This window comes from Balaenoptera ricei, chromosome 18 (assembly GCF_028023285.1).
Source record: "Balaenoptera ricei isolate mBalRic1 chromosome 18, mBalRic1.hap2, whole genome shotgun sequence".
Classification (NCBI taxonomy): domain Eukaryota; kingdom Metazoa; phylum Chordata; class Mammalia; order Artiodactyla; family Balaenopteridae; genus Balaenoptera; species Balaenoptera ricei.
The window spans coordinates 6,380,560-6,398,045 of record NC_082656.1 but is presented as its reverse complement, the minus strand read 5'-3'; the positions used below and the strand labels follow the sequence as shown (position 1 = coordinate 6,398,045).

The 17,486-nt window shown below is 43.8% G+C and overlaps 1 protein-coding gene across 10 annotated transcripts in view; it reads right to left on the bottom strand.

Moving 5' to 3' along the window:
• Nucleotides 1-17,486, bottom strand: part of MTUS2 (microtubule associated scaffold protein 2) — a 531,311-nt gene that overhangs the window by 336,785 nt on the left and 177,040 nt on the right. For all 10 annotated transcript variants that reach the window (XR_009498826.1, XR_009498824.1, XR_009498825.1 and 7 more), the window contains 2 exons: nt 10,410-12,864; nt 5,658-5,898 (listed from right to left, as the gene is read on the bottom strand). Coding sequence is in view for 7 of the 10 variants with exons in the window: in XM_059903311.1 (XP_059759294.1) it covers nt 5,658-5,898; nt 10,410-12,620 (2,452 nt within the window). In the remaining 3 variants the exon portion in view is untranslated. The remainder of the gene's footprint in view (nt 1-5,657; nt 5,899-10,409; nt 12,865-17,486) is intronic.

Sequence of the window (17,486 nt, the reverse complement as noted above, 5' to 3'; positions counted from 1 at the left end):
AGACAACTTGACACATAGTAGGTGCTCAATATTTATTACATATATTAATAGTGTTTGTCCAAATAAATAGAAGAATGGTTGTTATGCCTGTGATGCACCCCAGGGCCACTGAAGCTGACTCTCTGGGTCTGGGCCAAGGAAACTTACATTTTTAGTAAGTTTCTGTGGGGCATTTTAGGCATGCTCAGTTGCAATGAAAGTAAGTCAAAGATGGGATGGCTTTGTTGGCTGAATGCACAGTAAAAAAATAGCCACTGTCAATGTCCACTTCAACAGTATGTAGAAACAGGTGACATTGAGAGATATACTAAGACAAACACCAGTACAAACTTAATGGTTCCTCCGAAGCCTCCAAGATTCGTCCCAAGGTCATCCAGTGTTATTAAGACACCAAAGGACCCATAGTTATGCCATGTTCTCTTTGACCATCTCAGGAATTCATCAGTTTGTCTTATAGGGATGTTTTCCCACCTGATTTAAATTTTTCTTGGTAGATGCTATAGTTGTCATGAAATTAAGTAAAACTGTGATAAAAATAGTAACATGGCACTTAAGCGATGCCAAAAAACTTGTTCTCATTCTTTTTTTGAAATCGAAGTATAGTTGATTTACAATGTTATGTTAGTTTCTGGTGTACAGCAAAGTGATTCAGTTATACATATATACACACAAACTTTTTTTACATTCTTTTTCATTATGGTTTATTACAGGATATTGAATATAGTTCCCTTTGCTATATAGTAGGACCTTGTTCTTTATATATATAGTAGTTTGTATCTGTTAATCCCAAACTCCTAATTTATCCCTCCCCCTGCCCCCTTTCCCCTTTGGTAACCATAAATTTCTTTTCTATGTCTTTGAGTCTGTTTCTGTTTCGTAGATAAGTTCATTTGTGTCATAGTTTAGATTCCACATATAAGTGATATCATGTGGTATTTGTCTTTCTCTGACTTACTGCTCTTAGTATGATCATCTCTAGGTCCATCCATGTTGCTGCAAATGGCATATTTCATTCTCTACTCTCATTATTAACAGAGGAATCAATACCTCACCCACTCTGTGTTTCTTCTCTTTCTCTCTTCCTTTGTCTTACAAGAATTAATGCTCTGCTTCTGTTCCAAGGTTCACCCTCCACATGGGATCGCGATCTCATTGTCTGCCACCCACCTGGGCACCTTGTTCCAACAGTTAACACCACCACACCCTTCAGCCTCTCTCCCCAGGCCACTCCCTCTTGCTCACAATTCCAGCTAAGTCCGACCTCTAGCACAGGCTCTGAAAAACAAAACAACCCGCAGCCCTGCTTCCCCTGCAGCAAGCACCCAGGGCTCTCCTCCACCGGTGCATTTTTAGAAACAGCGGTCTATTCTCATTGCTTCCACTTCCTCACTTTTCATTCACTTCTCAGCCTTACTAAGACGTGACTTCCACCCCACGTTTTACTAAAATTGCTCATTCAGAACTAGGTTACCAACTGCTTCCTAATTTCCAATCCCAGCCTCTTTGCATTTTTCCTTGTCCTGTCCTCTGTGAGACAGACTTGACCATTTTCTACCTTGGAAGCTCCCCCTTCCTTAGACGCCAACGCTACATTTTCCCAGTGGCCTCCACCCACCCACCCTGCAGTCTCCTGCCTCTTGCAGGCGTCTTTCTTCAGTTACTCCTTAAATGTGGACACAAAGTCCTCTTCTTGACCCCTTCCTTACTCTGTCCTCCCTCTCCCGCCCTGACCCTGCTCATCCATTTGCACGGCTTCGACTCACATCTAGGTGGCAATGACTCCTACACTGACCTTCAGCTCCGACTTCTCTCCAGTCCCCATTTCTGCCCTTTGAAAATTTCTACCTGAATGTTCCCAAGGAACCTCAAACTCCGCACGTGTCCAATGACTGACTGTCCATCACTCGCCCCGCCCTACCAAGCATCCTCCAGCCCTCCCTACTGAGCAATCGGTCCCTGTAAACGATCTGAATCGCCCAAACTGATGACCTCTTTCTCTGACAGATACACCTTCTACCGTTACCCCTTCTGATAAACTCCTAGTTATCCTGCAAAATTCATTTCAACTCACCTCATTTGGAAAATCTTTCCAGAGCCCCGACCTGCCCGAGCTGAGTTGGATAGCCCACTCACGTGCACTCTGCATGTCTCTATCAAGTATGTCTCTCTTCGTGTTGTAATCACTGGTTTAACTCTCTGGATCCCCACAGAGTGGGGATAATGCTCTCACCTCAGAATTCTTCCTTTAGAAATATTAAGTATATACTTACAATTTGCTAAATTTCTGACATTATCATGACCACTCAGACTTCTCCACAATCACTACTGTGCTTGTGTTTTAAAATTGTTCCAATCAAGTTTACTTGTTCTTCAATATATATTACATTAATATAATAGCCTACATTTTAAAATTTGGCAGGATTCAACCTGCCTTTTGAAAAAAATTACCAAAGAGGCACGTTTACACAGTATGTTGAACTCTAAAATAAAATTTATTTTAATAAGCAGAATTCATAACAAAACTGAATATAAGTTGAGAAAAACTGTCTCAACTTATCTGATTGAACTTCTCTGGTTATTTATAGAATAAAGTATTCTCATCTAGTCTTTAAAAAACTTCTATTCTGACACTTTATCCCGATCAAAAAATATTATCGTTCTTTCAGGGTGCAATGGCTGACAAAAAACATCATGCTTTCAGCAACACTGGGTATAGTTATTTTCATGAAAACAAATTACATCCTGATATGCTGTATAAAAGTTAACATTTTTTACATAATGTATTACATAATGCTATGAGAGATGTTTTTCAGAAAAAGGAACATAAAACATATATAAATCTACTAAAAAGGCAGTACAGAAAAGCACTATCTTTTTAACTCTTTAGATGTGAAGGATCTAATAATGAGTTGTTTTTATATACAATCTTAGGTCTCACTAGTACAGATTTTATGTCCACCTAAAGGGAGGTAACCATCCTGCTGTTGTACTTGGAGTACTTAAATAGCATCCTGAGTTTCATACCCAGGCCTGATGACAGTAAAACTTCATAGGTTTATGCATGACTGTGGAGTCAGAAAACCCTATATACAAAAACACAGAAATTATGTAAGAAGTAAGGAAGTGCTTAGGTTTATTTATTGTTCAGCAGACAGAATCACATTAAGATCTGTAAGACTTTGGGACTTCCCTGCCAGTCCGGTGGTTAAGACTCCGCACTTCCACTGCAGGGGTCACGGGTTCGATCCCTGGTCGGGGAACTAAGATCCAGCATGCCGCGTGGCACGACCAAAAAAAACAAAAAGATCTGTAAGACTTTAAGGGTCTTAGGAAAGAGTATTCATTTATAGCAAAGAAACTGTGTAAGAATATGCTTTGTGGGGTACCATGTACTTATTGCACATCTGGTTCTTCTAAGCCACTTTAAAGCCATGATGCACGTAATGGTACTCACAGAGCCAACACAGGAGTGGAAACAACAGGAATTCTTCCCAAAGTTTAAGTCACAGGTTTACTTGTCTATAGGAGACCTAAGTGTTTTCCTACTTAAGAACTGAAAAAAATACAGTGTATGCAGTTCACATATCAAACCAGATCTTAGGATTCAGAATGAGGGACATCACTTGAGTTTGGAAATGTGAACGCTAAATTACGGCCTGCAGCGTTGAGGGCTGTTCCTACCTCCTGTTCCCATTGCCAGTGTGATGCCGCTCAGAGCCTCGAGTGACCATGTAAAATAAAGATCCAAGAATAACCAAGGTACGAGTGACAGAGAATCCCAATGTGCTGAATATGTGATGCCAGGCACAAAATTAAACACAAACTGCAAACAAAATACAACCATATACAGAAACATTCTAAAAGTATTCTTAAAGTAATAACAAAAAAACCCCAAACAACCATTATAGTCTGAAACTAAAAGAGCAAACACCAAAAAGAAAGTTATCTCATTAGCTACAACAAACATCATCTGACGTCAACAATCTCTGATGAATATGTAAAAGAAACTTCACCCATAAAAATTTAATTGATATGGAAATTGCCATAAACAATTACAAAATGAAACAAAATATATAAAACTAATGTTTTCAGAAATTGTACAACAACCAGCCCAGGAATGTGATCCTTTGGAGGAGGAAAACCAATGAGGTGAGCCTTATCACTGCCAATCTCACTGCCTGGGGGCACCATCCATGCCAGAGCCCAGGAGGGAGGAACTCAGAGAGAGTCTGTCCATCACAGTGAGTTGAAGACACAGAGATCAAAGTTTGGAGAGTCAGAGGCAGTGAGAATGCGTGGGGCAAAGGGAAGGGAGATATGCAGACAAACTGTCCCCTTAGAGCGTACTCTCAACCCGGCACTCAGAGAGGTCCTGTTTACACAAAACTCAGATCACACTGCCCTATTTCCAAAGCCTCCAATGGTCTTCTCACTCAGACTAACAGTCACATCCTTACGACCTTCTTAGGCCTTCTGCAAGTTCCCTCAATGCCAGCCGCCCCTCTACTCTCATCCCCAACCACTCTCCCCAGCCTCCTTGGCCTTCCTGCCACCCCAGGGCCTTTGCACTGGTTCTTCCCTCCCTCCCATCTTTTGGGGACTGGCTTAAAGGTCATCTCTCAGGGAGGTCATTTCCAACCATCCTATTTAAAATTGGAATCTCCCTCCTTCCTGTCCCAAATCCCAAATTCCCCCTTCTCTAATGTTTCATTTTCTTCAATACTAGTTATTTCTCTCAATAGACCATGTGCTTTATTTATTTACTAAAAAAAAAAAAAAGTTTGCCTACCCCCATCCTAAAATTCTAAAACAGGGGCAAGGATTTTTGCCTGTTGTCACTGCTTTATGCCCACACCTAGAACAATGCTGACATGTAACAGTCCCACAGTACTAATTGTTGAATGGGTGACTGAACACATAATTGACCTGTAGCAGCTATGTAACAGCAGGTAGATCCATCATAATATACATATATCACAGGAACCATTAAAAAATAATTTGATTTTTTATAGAAGGGCTTACCAAGAAAACAACTAACCATTAAGACCATCAGTTATTACCCGAGTAAATGACAAGCCACAAAATGGCAAACAGGTAAAAAAAAAAAGCTCCCTTCCACTAATAATAAAAGAAATGCAATAATAATGATAGTAATAGGAGTAATAATAATGGTAATACTCAATATTGGCAAGGGTGTGGCAAAGAGAAGCACTTTCAAGAAACTCTAGTGTGGGGCTTCCCTGGTGGCGCAGTGGTTGAGAGTCTGCCTGCTAATGCAGGGGACGTGGGTTCGAGCCCTGGTCTGGGAAGATCCCACATGCCGTGGAGCAGCTGGGCCCGTGAGCCACAATTACTGAGCCTGCACGTCTGGAGCCTGTGCTCCGCAACAAGAGAGGCCACGATAGTGAGAGGCCCGCGCACCACGATGAAGAGTGTCCCCCGCTTGCCGCAACTAGAGAAAGCCCTCGCACAGAAACCAAGACCCAACACAGCCAAAAATAAATTAATTAATTAATTTTTTTTTTAAAATGGTGATTGTTTCTGTTTAAAAAAAAAAAAGAAGGAGAGGCATTCATACGTTAGACAGTTACCATCATTTTATGCGATTACTATTTAAAAGTACAGCAGGAAAAAGCAGTCCCTGCTGCACTGGTTACCTGCAGGGTCAGAGCTGTAGAGGCTGGCAGCTGCCGCTAGGGTTCCTGGTGGGTGAATGGCGCTCGCTGAAGACCTCTGGCTCGCGATCAGGATCCTACTCCTGGCAGATGGCAAACGTGACATTGCACCCAATCCCAGCTGGGGCTTAAGGAGCATGGCCGATCGATAGAAAGTTGGAGGAACTTCGTAGTGAGTATAGGGAGGAGGACAAAATTCTTCTTTTCCAGGGCATTCTGTAACCTATGATAAATGACCAGAAGATCAATCAGAGAACCGCACGTCACAGGATGAGTGCTGAACCTGGTCCGGAGACCAAGGCTCCAACAGTGACCACTCTGGAACCACCGAGCTGCTCCATCACCCATCTCTTACCTTCTCTAGGCCCAATGTCTTCGCCCCTAAGTTGACAACAACTGGATGATCCCTTAGGTCTATGCTGGTTTTAATACTCTATGAATCTACATTTCGCTGGGAGGAAAAAGAATTCCCTCCGTCAGATTTTTAAATTTGATCACTACAAAATCATTGGAATTTGTGCAAGTAGTTAATCTATAAACAAAAAATGTCAATGACGCAAGGAAAGAATTTAGCAAATGTTCACGGAACTATGACAGTCTCATTATTCCTAAGGAGAAAAGGCACAGTTTTTCTGGTGACCTAGTCTTACAGTAAGTTGATGAACTTTACCAATTTATGTTAAGTCTTTATTAGGCTACTTAGGAAATAAAATATGCATTGTTAATGAGGGGGAAAAGGTTATTTGGAAGAATAGAGAAGTTAATGGAAAGATGTGTTTTCAGGCTTCTACATTCTTTTTACATAATTAAAAATGAGAGACTGTGAATTACCTCTGATTGTCTTCCCTAGTAAGGTGTTGCCTCCAGGAATGTCTGAGCAAGTTTCACTAGAATGGAAGTTTTGGGGCAGTCTTGCTGACTGCTGAATTCATAGCACCTAGAACAATGTCTAGCACAGAGCTGAAATCAACAAACATCTATTAAATAAAGGAATCATGTTTCATTCTTTCCTGAATCTAACAACATAACATCATGTTACCATTGCCTGTGATTAACAGTTTGGATTAGAATACAATTGATGGCTACCTTTTATATATGCAATTCTGTATTCACAAAGCCTGTTCATAGTATCAGTGTTTCTTCATGTTAAAAGTAAAAAAAAAAAGACAACAAAATAATATTATTTCCTTTAAGTTAAAAAAAAAGTGCCAGAGGCTATGTATGAAAAGACATAGATGTTAACTAACTCTGCTCTAAATCATAATACATTTTACGTGTCAAACCTCTATCTATTCAGGAATCACAGGCATTTAACAATATTCTTTAATAGGGGCTATAAAGCTTTGATCCAGGCTGTTGAAGAGATAAACCCTTAATTTAATACTCTTTTACTGTTGAAATAGATACAAAGTTCTCCTTAAATTGATGTTACTGAAACAAAAGATGAGGCCTTTAAAGTTTTATCATAATCACATTGTAAAATATGCATGATTGCTATAGTACGTAGATAGAATTCAGGCCCCAGCAAATTATATTCCTGTGAAAGAACATTCTACATCTGCTCTCTGATAACATTTTTACCATTTTCTACTTACTCTCTTACTGTCAATCTTTGGTTTTTCTATTATACTCATATTTGCTCGATTTTTTTTATTTTAGTGTCTAAATGTTTAGTGTCATTGCTCATTGCTTTTAGCAGGTGCTCCCATGAAGAAATTATCATTTCTAACCTACATCTGTCAGGTTTTTAGGATTGCAATGTCTTATCTCAGTAATTATTCTGTTCTTTCAAACTGTATAGGTTTCAGGGGTCAAAATCCATCATTCCATCATTTGAAAACGACCTTAACAATTTCAGGAACCTCAATGCCTGCCATTTTGTTGGGTAATTTGTCTCTGGTAAGATAACAAATTCTTTGAAAAGGTGAAAAGTACTCCTTAGATGCCTAATCTAGGCATTTTTAATAAAACAAGAGAGTCTACAAAAAGCTTCACACTCTTTTCTTTCATCTTTATTGACAGAACACAGCAGGTATCCCCGTACAGTCATAAACACAGAGAGATTAACCCCAAATGGGTTTTTTCCCTCTTTCTCTAATGCAGTAGTTTTAGAGAAATAATTCTGAAACTAAAGAATCCTTGTGATTTCAAACAAACTCCTAAAATCCATCAAGGCACACACCACAAGCAACTAAGTTCTTACCGGACTGTCCCTCTTCCTATCTGCCCTGTCCTGTTCTCAGGGGATGGCAGGCTGGGGAGACGATGGGGCAAATGCAGAGGCTTCACTGAGAAGCTACTGCAAGGAGAGGGCTTGTGACGGCTCATTTTGTCAACGTGATAGGCCACGCCACCCAGATATGTGGTTAAAGATTATCCTAGATGTTTCTCTAGTGCTGTTTTTCAGATGAGATCAACATTTAATTCAGTAGACCTTGAATAAAGCAGATTACTCTTCACCATGTGGGTGGGCCTCGTGCAATCAGTTGAAGGCCTTAATAGAAAAAGATCTCCCAGCAGACGGCTTTTGAATTTAAACTGCAGCATCAGCTCTTCCCTAGGTCTGCAGTCTGCCAGCCCACCCTGCATATTTTGGACTTGCCAGTCTCCACAACTCCATGAAGCAATTCCTTAAAGTCTCAATAGATAGAAAGATACACACATACATACATATACATACCTGTGTATACAATCTGTTTCTCCGGAGAACTCTGACAGGCACAGTGTCCTACAGTGATGGGGTGGTACCAGGGAGGAGGAACAGAGTTCAGCCCTAATCACACACCTGTATGCTGTAAGCACACAACCTCACCGGGTCCTCTCACTCTTGCTCCCTTCCCCCCACTTACACCAGTAATTAAAAGGGTTCCCCCAAGAAGTCAATAGGAGGGAGTGTCCCAGAGGCCTCAGGATAGCTGAGAGCAGAAAGCAGTCTAAACAAGTCAGCCTATTTTATCCTCCTGGCATGGCTAGACCCACGATGACCTTCAGAGCCACTTCTGGGGGCTGAACACAGGAGGGGGACTCTCTGGGTTACACCAAGTCACAGCTACAGGAGCACAGGGCAGAGGCCAGCCCATTCTCCACTTGTGATCAGAGACTACCGCAGAAATGAGCCCAGCACAACCCCTGGGGCTTCTCTGCTCTATCCTGCAGCCTGAGGAAAGGACCTGGGCCTCGAATGCTCTGATTACAGCAGGAAATGGTCCTCAGAGCGGCTGGTGCACAGTGGGACTGCTGTCCCCACACCAACGGGGTCTCTCCGAACCCCTCAGCACGACTAAAGCCACACAAACACTCATACTATTCCACTTCCTGGAGACTTGGGGTGGCTTCTACAGGATTAAGAATAGAGAATATTTGGGGGGGATGTGCATCTAATATAGACATTACTGTGTATTTTATGGAGAGAGTGGAAGCAACAAAGAAAGGAAACATACATAAAAAAATTAAGAAGGGTCAAAGAGATAGAACAGTAACAGGATTTTTGCCTGCATCTCCAAATAAAGTTTCTTTCACAATTGTGTTTTGCAGAGAAAACTCTAGGGTATCTTTTTGTTTGCAGGGGGAAGGTACAAAATTACTTTATTTAACGAACTATTACAAATGAAAGTCTCCAATGAAGTGATCATTGAACAGAGACCTAAAGAACGTGAAGGAGAAAGCCATTCAGATATCTGGGAGAAGAATATTCTGAGCAGAGGGAAGTGCAAAGGCCCTGAGGCAGCAGAGGGAGAGAGAGAGTGAAGGAAGGAGAGGTGGTCGGGAAGTAAAGGAGCCAGATCGAGTGCATCCTAACAGCTGAGCATCCTATAGGCTCCAGCCCGTGTTCTGAGTGGCCTGAGCAGACGTGGAGGGTGTCAGGGAGAGAAATGATCTGATGCTGCTTTCCTCTTAATTGATCACTGGCTGCCATGAGACTGCGTCCACAGAAAACCTCCTTTCTGAGCTCTGGGAGCACAACTCGCCATAGCACCCCAGTACTGAGAGGGGCCACAGAGTGAGGAAACTGGGCGGGTCTCGGTGAGCATCTCAGTGCTGTCCTTGTTTTGTTGCCTTGGATGAGTGACTCAAAGCTCTCCGAGTCTGCTTCCTCATCTGGGCAATGATAAGAACCACAATCCTGCCCTCCAGAGGATCACTGCAAGGATTAGTGAAGACCGGCGAAGATTAAACGTGATGTTACGTGGGCCAAGTGCATAGTAGACACTCAACTAAATGCTAGCTGTAATTACTGTTTTGACCTAAAACACAGCCCATGCCTAACACGTTATTTTCTACTCACTGTACTCTTGACATGGACGAATACAAGATTCTCCCATAAGGGAAATACTCCCCCTCAGAGGATGAAGTCTGACTAATATGAACAATATATTTATTTTGGATTTTTTTCCATTGACCTAATTTATAGAAGAATTATGCTCACTTATTTAAACAAGGAAGCCAATTTGAATGCATACGTATCTAACTTTTACGGATTATGTCAGGGAGAATTTAAATGACCCTCTTCAGACGTTAGCTCCATCTCATGCTGGTTATCAAACTCTTCTAATCGCAAGTGTCCATTTGCCTACGACCTCCTCTAGCTAAAAACATCCATTTCTGTACAAGTGCATCCGTCAGAATCTGCAATTTGCTAAGAGAGGAAATTCTGTTTGCACAATTCATCGAAAAATACACAACAAACTTTAGGATGTTCAACTTATAGACTGTATCACGGTGACATTCCCTTACCTCCTGTAAAAACTTTTCACTCATTTGACTGAAGGGGTGTCCCGGGGGCTTGATCCCAGACACCACGAGTCCGGAGCTGAACACGCGGGGCCTCTGCAGGTCTGGCTTGAACTTGTCGTAGAGGCTGGCGGCCGGCTTCAGGTCTCCACCTGCCGCCTTCTCCTCTTTGGGGAGAGGCACGTTACACGGGGGCGGGGCATAAGGTAGCCCCACGGGAACCAGAGACGCGTCCACCTGGCCGAGGGCCTGAGGGCTCCTCCGGATGTAGGTGATGATCTTGGGCCTCACGTGCTTGGGCTTGGGCATAACGATGGGCCGGGGATCCACCCTTTCTTCTGTCTTTTCAACCTGGGGGCCCTCTGTTCCCTCCTGTGAGGCGGGTGTGTCCTCGGGACGGGTGAGGCCAGGCTTGGGGATCCCACCAGGGCAGGGGTTCTTGTCAGGCACTTTCAGGGAAGCGTGTGACAACCTGGAGCTGTTGGCAGAAGGCGGGGTGGCCGGGGGGACCCCCGCGTCCACATTCAAGGCGCCCAAGTCCGGAAAACGGCTGCTGGGTTGCACGGGCTGGCGGGCCACATTCACAGTTGTCTCTGGGTGGAGGGGCGCTGGGACTCCGGGAAGAGAATCTGCTCTTGCTTGGGGGGTGCTTTCAGTCTTCGCTGCAGTCTCTAGACGGTTCCTAGTCTCAGCCACGGATGTAGCGATCTCTGTGCTTTCCCCAGCTTCTGAGCTGCTGCTTGGAGGGTCGGCGGGCTCGGGGACCCCAGTTCCGCTCTCTCCAACAGAACCATCTGAATTAAAAACCGTAGCGCCGTCCCCGTTCCCACCGCCCAGGACCCCTCTCTCCTCACTGGCACCCGAGGGCCTGCTGTCAGTCGAATCACCAGGAACAAAAGCGACGTGACCCTCCCTGGGTGAAACGCTGCTGGATGGGGTTTCACCCGGTCTCCTAGCTGCGCCTGGTGAACTTCTGCCCGTGGGCGGACGCTCAGCAGCTCCCGAGGAAGCGGGGCCCGGCTTGGGCGTGGTCTGCAGAGACCCCTCCTCACCTCTCTTTTCCCGCTCGCCCCTGCCTCTTCCCACACCCGGCGGCTGGGGGCCGCTGCGTGCAGCGGCCGAGGCTTCTTGCTGTGCCTCCTCTGTACACGGCTCCTTTCTCCCTAGGGGTGACACGCCGTCCTCCTGAGGACACCCCAGCCCCTCCGCCGGGGTGGACTTGAACTCCTGCAGGGCCCTGAGCGGGACAAGTTTCAGCTCCACCTTGGGCTCGGGCTTTCCCTCACCTGACTGTGCTTCTGGCTTCCTCAGGGCGTCTTTCGAGGCTGGAGAGGAACTGGGAGCGCACTCCGGGTGGGCGGAAGGCTCTGTGCTCTGGGTGCTAACGTTGGGTACCTGTCCCCCATCCAGCTGGGTCTCTAAGGGGGTGGTCTCCTTGATTACTGAGGTAGATGGTTTAGGATGATGTGAGCTCTTTCCCTCTGAGGTACCATCAGCTGGAAGACAAGCCAGCCCTGGAGAAGGGGCTGCCCCCGTCTTCTGCGGCCCCACCCCGCCACTGGGTACCGGACGGGGGGCTGCTGGGGACCCCAACACTGCGGGCTGTGGAAGCGGCCAGGCCAGGCCCCCAGCCCACTCCTTGGTAAGCATGCCCACCGCTACGGCAGAGCTGCCGGCTCTCTCCAAAGAATGCCTCCTCAGTTCCTCATTGTCAAGGGTCTTGGCCAACTTATCCTTGGGAACACGCCAGGGAACGTCAACCTCCCTCTGAGCCGAAACCTCTGGGCCGGCCTCACCTGTGACAGTCCTCCAACTTGGCTGACCTTGTCCCTGAAGACCCCGAGGGGCCTGCAGGGGACCTGTGCCTCTCTCCAGCATGGGCTCTTCATTCCGTTCTCTCTGAGCCATCGGAGAAAACTTAAAATCCTTCAGGCTGGCAGGGCCAGCCTGAGATGCCTTCGAAAAGCCCTGAAGGGGGTGAAACTCCTTCTGGACACGGGTACTACTTTCTGGCCCCCTTGAATTTGCATTTCCAATTTCATCTGTCAGGGCACATGTCACAGGCTCACCAGGAGAGGGGCTGACCTCCAACATGATGGGGTTGGCGTTGGTGTCTCCCAGACGTAGGACGCTCTCGTTACTGTTTTTCACTCCATTTCTCTGGTCCCGTAACTCAGGGTAACATGATTTCTTAGGAGCCGCTGGGACACTCATTTTCCAGCCTTCAGTGGGGGCTGCCTGCCATGCAGTTCTCCTTAATGGGAAGGGGCTTCCTTCAAGCTGCTACCTGGTGAACAGGGGATCCTCAAGCCGCTTGTTGGCCCCTGACAGCATCACTGGGCGATCCTGCCTTCATCATCTTCAGAGCAGTTTTGAAACTGGGCATTGTCTTGATACACAGCAGGATGACTTATCTGTCAGGTTCACAGCTGAACGAGAGCCAATTAGCCCATGAGACCTAGAGAGAAATAAAAAGAAAAGCGCGCTAGATTGACAGATGTAGACCCTCGGGAGAAAAAAGAAGCATGGTAAACACAGATTTATTCCTCACTTTCTTACTATTACTTCATTCACTCAATCCAGGTACTATTTCTCAAAAGCCTTCTAGACAGAGGCTCCTGCTGGCCAAATATGGGAAACTGTAACATCAAAACGATTTATGTCAGAAGTGGATTATAAATATATATTAAATCTTAAATTCGTATTTTAAAAATTCACAAGTTCATACTGATACTGATTAAAAAGAGCAGAGGAGAAAGGAAGGCTCTTCTTCACAGAATACCAACTAATATACAAAAAATTAGACAATTAGAAAAATCACCACTTTGTATTCACCAGAGTAATAATTATCTTGGATGAGGGATGCCAATGGTTGCTAAAATCACTGAGTGCAAAACTGTTGGGGAACAGGATATTTACAGAATCTTAAAGCACGACCCTCCGGATTACTTTATTTCTTACAAAGGAAAATTTCATCTGTACAATGGAGAAAGCTGGTAGACACCACCAAATTTAACATCACCATTATGGAAAGTGCTATCATGTGCTCCTGATGTTAGGTAGTTCTCAGGCCTCACATCCCCTATGAGAGTATCCCTGCTGTAAATGTTCGACCTGAGTTTAATCATGAGGAAATAATCAGGCAAATTTAAATTGACGGGCATTCTACAAAATAGCTGGGCTAAACTTGCCTCTCAAAACACCAGTGGATATCTGCACACAATGCATGATCCTTGACTGGATCCTGGATTTTTTAAAAAGTTAGCAGAGAACATTGGGACAATTCAAGATTTAAATATGGACAATCTATTGGGTAAAGGTATTTTATCAATGTTAACTTTCTTGGGTGTGTAACAGTATCACGATTATACCAGAGATAATCTGTGTTCCTGGAAGATACATGATATTAAACATGACATGCTTTTTAACATGACATGTTGTCTGTAACTTACTCTCAAACGGTCAGCAAAGAGAAAAATATGTGTGTGTGTGTGTGTGTGTATGTGTGAAAGAGAGAGAGAGAGCACACAAACATGGAAAAACGCCAGCAATTTGAAAATCTAGGTGATCCACTTGACTACACCTGCAACTTTTGCATAGGTTTGACACTTTTCAAAATAAAAAGTTGGAGGAAATTCTAGTAGCCTGCGAGTCCTGGATGATCCAGCCCCTACATACCTTTCTAGCCTCATTCCCTCTCATCCTTTTCTTTCCTAGGCTGCAGCCACACTCCTCATTCCTCACGTTACCATGTTCCTTTCTCCCTGCTTCAGGGCCTTTGCACATACCCTTCCATCTGCATGAAATGTGGAATCCTCCCCTGACCTCACCCAACAAACTCCCGTTTAGTCTTCAGTCTGCAGCTTAAATGCCACTTCCTCCAGGAAGCCTTCCTGATCCACTAGATCAGGTCTTTCTATGATGAACTTTCAAAACCCTATATTTTTACTTAAAAAAAAAAAACTCCGAATGTGCTAGGCATCAAAGAAAATATTGTTAAATACCTGGCACATACATATATCTATCTATCTATCTATCTATATGGCACTTAATATGTACTCTCAGCATGAGTGAATGAATCCATGACAAGATGAATGATGAAGATCAATGTTCTTTCTTCCCTCACAGAGATTAAACTCTAATAAAGTATTTAAATTTCTACCAAAGTAGCCTCACAGATCATCAGTAAACCACTCAAGGCTAACATTGTTTTATCCACTACTATGAATGCATTCATTAGGCCCTGGGGATGGGAGAGTTTAAAAGTTGCCTCGTACCCAATTCCCCCAGTGGGGAATCAAAGTGAAGAGCCGCCTTCCACACCTTCCTCTGCTTTGTGCAAACATGCACGAGTGCACACCCACATTACACGGGAGACTGTTACGTTTCTACCAAAATAGGTTACATGGCAACCCAGTTGTCTTCCCGTCATCATTGTTTCATATGCTACTTCACACATTCAAAAGAGTGTGTGTGTGTGTGTGTGTATATCCACACACACATGTATATTTGTATATATACTAAACATGTGCGTGTGTATATATACCATATATGTATATCTACATATATGTATATTTGTATGTATCTATTATAAAACAAAATAACATAATAAACAAGAAAACCAAAGGACTGAAACATCACCAATAACTTTTCACTTGACAGCCTCCCATGGGCACCCCTAAGAACTCAGCTGATGGAGCTCTCTTTTCCTTTCATTTGTTTGCATCTGTACAAAAGCATGTACGTTTTCCATAAATGACATCATTTCCTATAAGCTGGATTTTGGTCAGTTATTTTTTTTTATTTCCCCCTTCTTCCTCCTCCCCCCCACCCCCCACCGCACAAGGCACAGTGACATCCTGATCTAGGTCTTTCCATTCCTTTCCCCATGTTTGTAGAATCCTGTCCAAATACACACACCTGTGCACAGGTTTGCGCTTTCCTCTCCCTGTTGTGCCGCACTTCCGTTCTGTCCCTGTCGCACTCAGGTCCTCATCCTCCCACCCCCTTCAGCCCCGTCTCCTGCTTTCTTTTTCTCCTTCTCTGCCTTCTTCCAGGCCTGTCTTCGGTAGGCCAGTGGTACCCCCAGGTCTAGCTTCAAGCCTAACCAAGGTGCTGACACTCTGATCCCAGCCTCCGTTCCCTGATACAGAGGGGAGTCTCAAAGCATCTATATTTCTTTCATTATTCAGTTTTCAAGGTGTTTTCCTTGTGTCTCTGGGCAGAAATACAAAAAGCATGTAGGCAAATCATTAAGACAGCAGTTTAAAAGAACACCGTGCTCTCTGGGTCGGGAAATGGGCGTCCTGGAAAGTCATGGAGAGCAAGACATTCCATAAATGTGAGCCAACCAGACAAAGTAAGCATCTCTAATTCTCTGTGGGCAGAATTATAAGCATGAAGCCAAGAGCCCTCTTGGGTTTGAACTATCGAGGCTGGCAGAAGGAAATAAATGCATTCTTCTCAGCAGTGACAAACCAAACCAGAGCATCAGACACTGCAATCCACAATGTGGTTGCTAGAGAGTGACAAGCAGGTGTAAAATCTTGCTAGAAAGAGTTGCACCTTAATATTTAAGAATTACATAACAGATGTTCTCTGTCAGTAAACAATAATAAACATTGCTCATTGGAAAGAGGATGGAAAGCTAGAACCTTCTAGGGGCCGAGTATTATTCTCAGCACTAATACATGTTTGTAAATTTTAAGTTTTAAATTGTAATTACTTTTACTTAATTTTTAATTTTAATTTAAGTTAAACTATTTAATATTTGTAATGGCCTCCAGAAACAGATCTTCACATCTCCTTGCTTTTTTTCTCTCTCTCTCCAGGTAAGGAAATGAAAACACAGAGAGGGTAACATTCCCAAAGTCACACAGCTAAGATGTGACAGAGCAGGGACAGAGGTAGGAAAGTAAAATTCATGCAGAAAGTGGAAGCTGTAAAAGAAAAGCTGCCTATTGGTGAAATTATACTGATCACAAGGAAGAATAAAAGGAAAAGTCACTATCATAAGAACAAGGATAGAAAAGCAAAACCAGAAATCAAAAAAGGATAGGAAGCTCACACAAGACAGGAAAAGCAAATTTTAAAACCTTCTTCAATTATAAAAGGCAAAATTATATACAGGAGGTAATGCTTCCTGTTTCCTTCCCTTCTTGCCCAGCTTCACTCCTCCCCCCTCGAGTGCCACTGTTTCACCAGAAGACAGTCACAGAATCTACACGGGCAAGAGGTTTTTTCTGGATCTGGATTTCACTCCAGGGTACTCTACTGAGATAAACGTCCCCCTCACCCCAGTATACACATGATCGTAAAAATCCAGACTTATAACACAGGAGTGTGTGATTAAACAAAAAATGCAATTATGTCAACCAACTGTGCCGACCCCACCCCGCTTAAGGTGCATTTTCCCAGGGTGTGGCGTGTAGCTTTCATATGCTTCACATTCATGGCTGTCAAAAGTTACAAACAATGGCCTTAGCAGTAAATGGCAACCTATCCTGGAAAATAATCCATTAACTAAGTCCTAGGTCCAAAAGGAGTTTAATGATTTTCTAGGCTCATAGCCTATCTCATACGTAATAATCTTCCAAGTAGCACCCCCTATCACTAGGGTGAAAACCTATTTGTCCAGTAAGGAACTCAGATTCTCCTCAGCTGGAACAGCTCTTAAAAACTCCCAACACCTAAGCACACACACTAGGGAGCCCAAAGTGCCACTTACCTGGGGTGCTCAGAGCCGCACACAATAATCAGTGCTGGGTGCATCATCCAGGGTCATGTGACAACAAGACTTCCATTCTCTTAGTTATACCTCTAACCACACCATCTAAGAACATGACAGCTTCATACAAATCCTGTTGATTCCATATCATCCACAGGATGCCAAAGCATCTTATGAATTACTCCTAAGCTACACTAACTCAATCCTAGAAATTTGCAAGTGGCTTTTAGCACCCACGGTAGGACTATAAAAACACATGTCTTGAACTGCATCTTGCTGGTCTACGTCCCTTGTTCAATCTTATTTAAAACTTTTTGGGCCCACCCTCAATTTTTCATCCCAAATATTTGCAA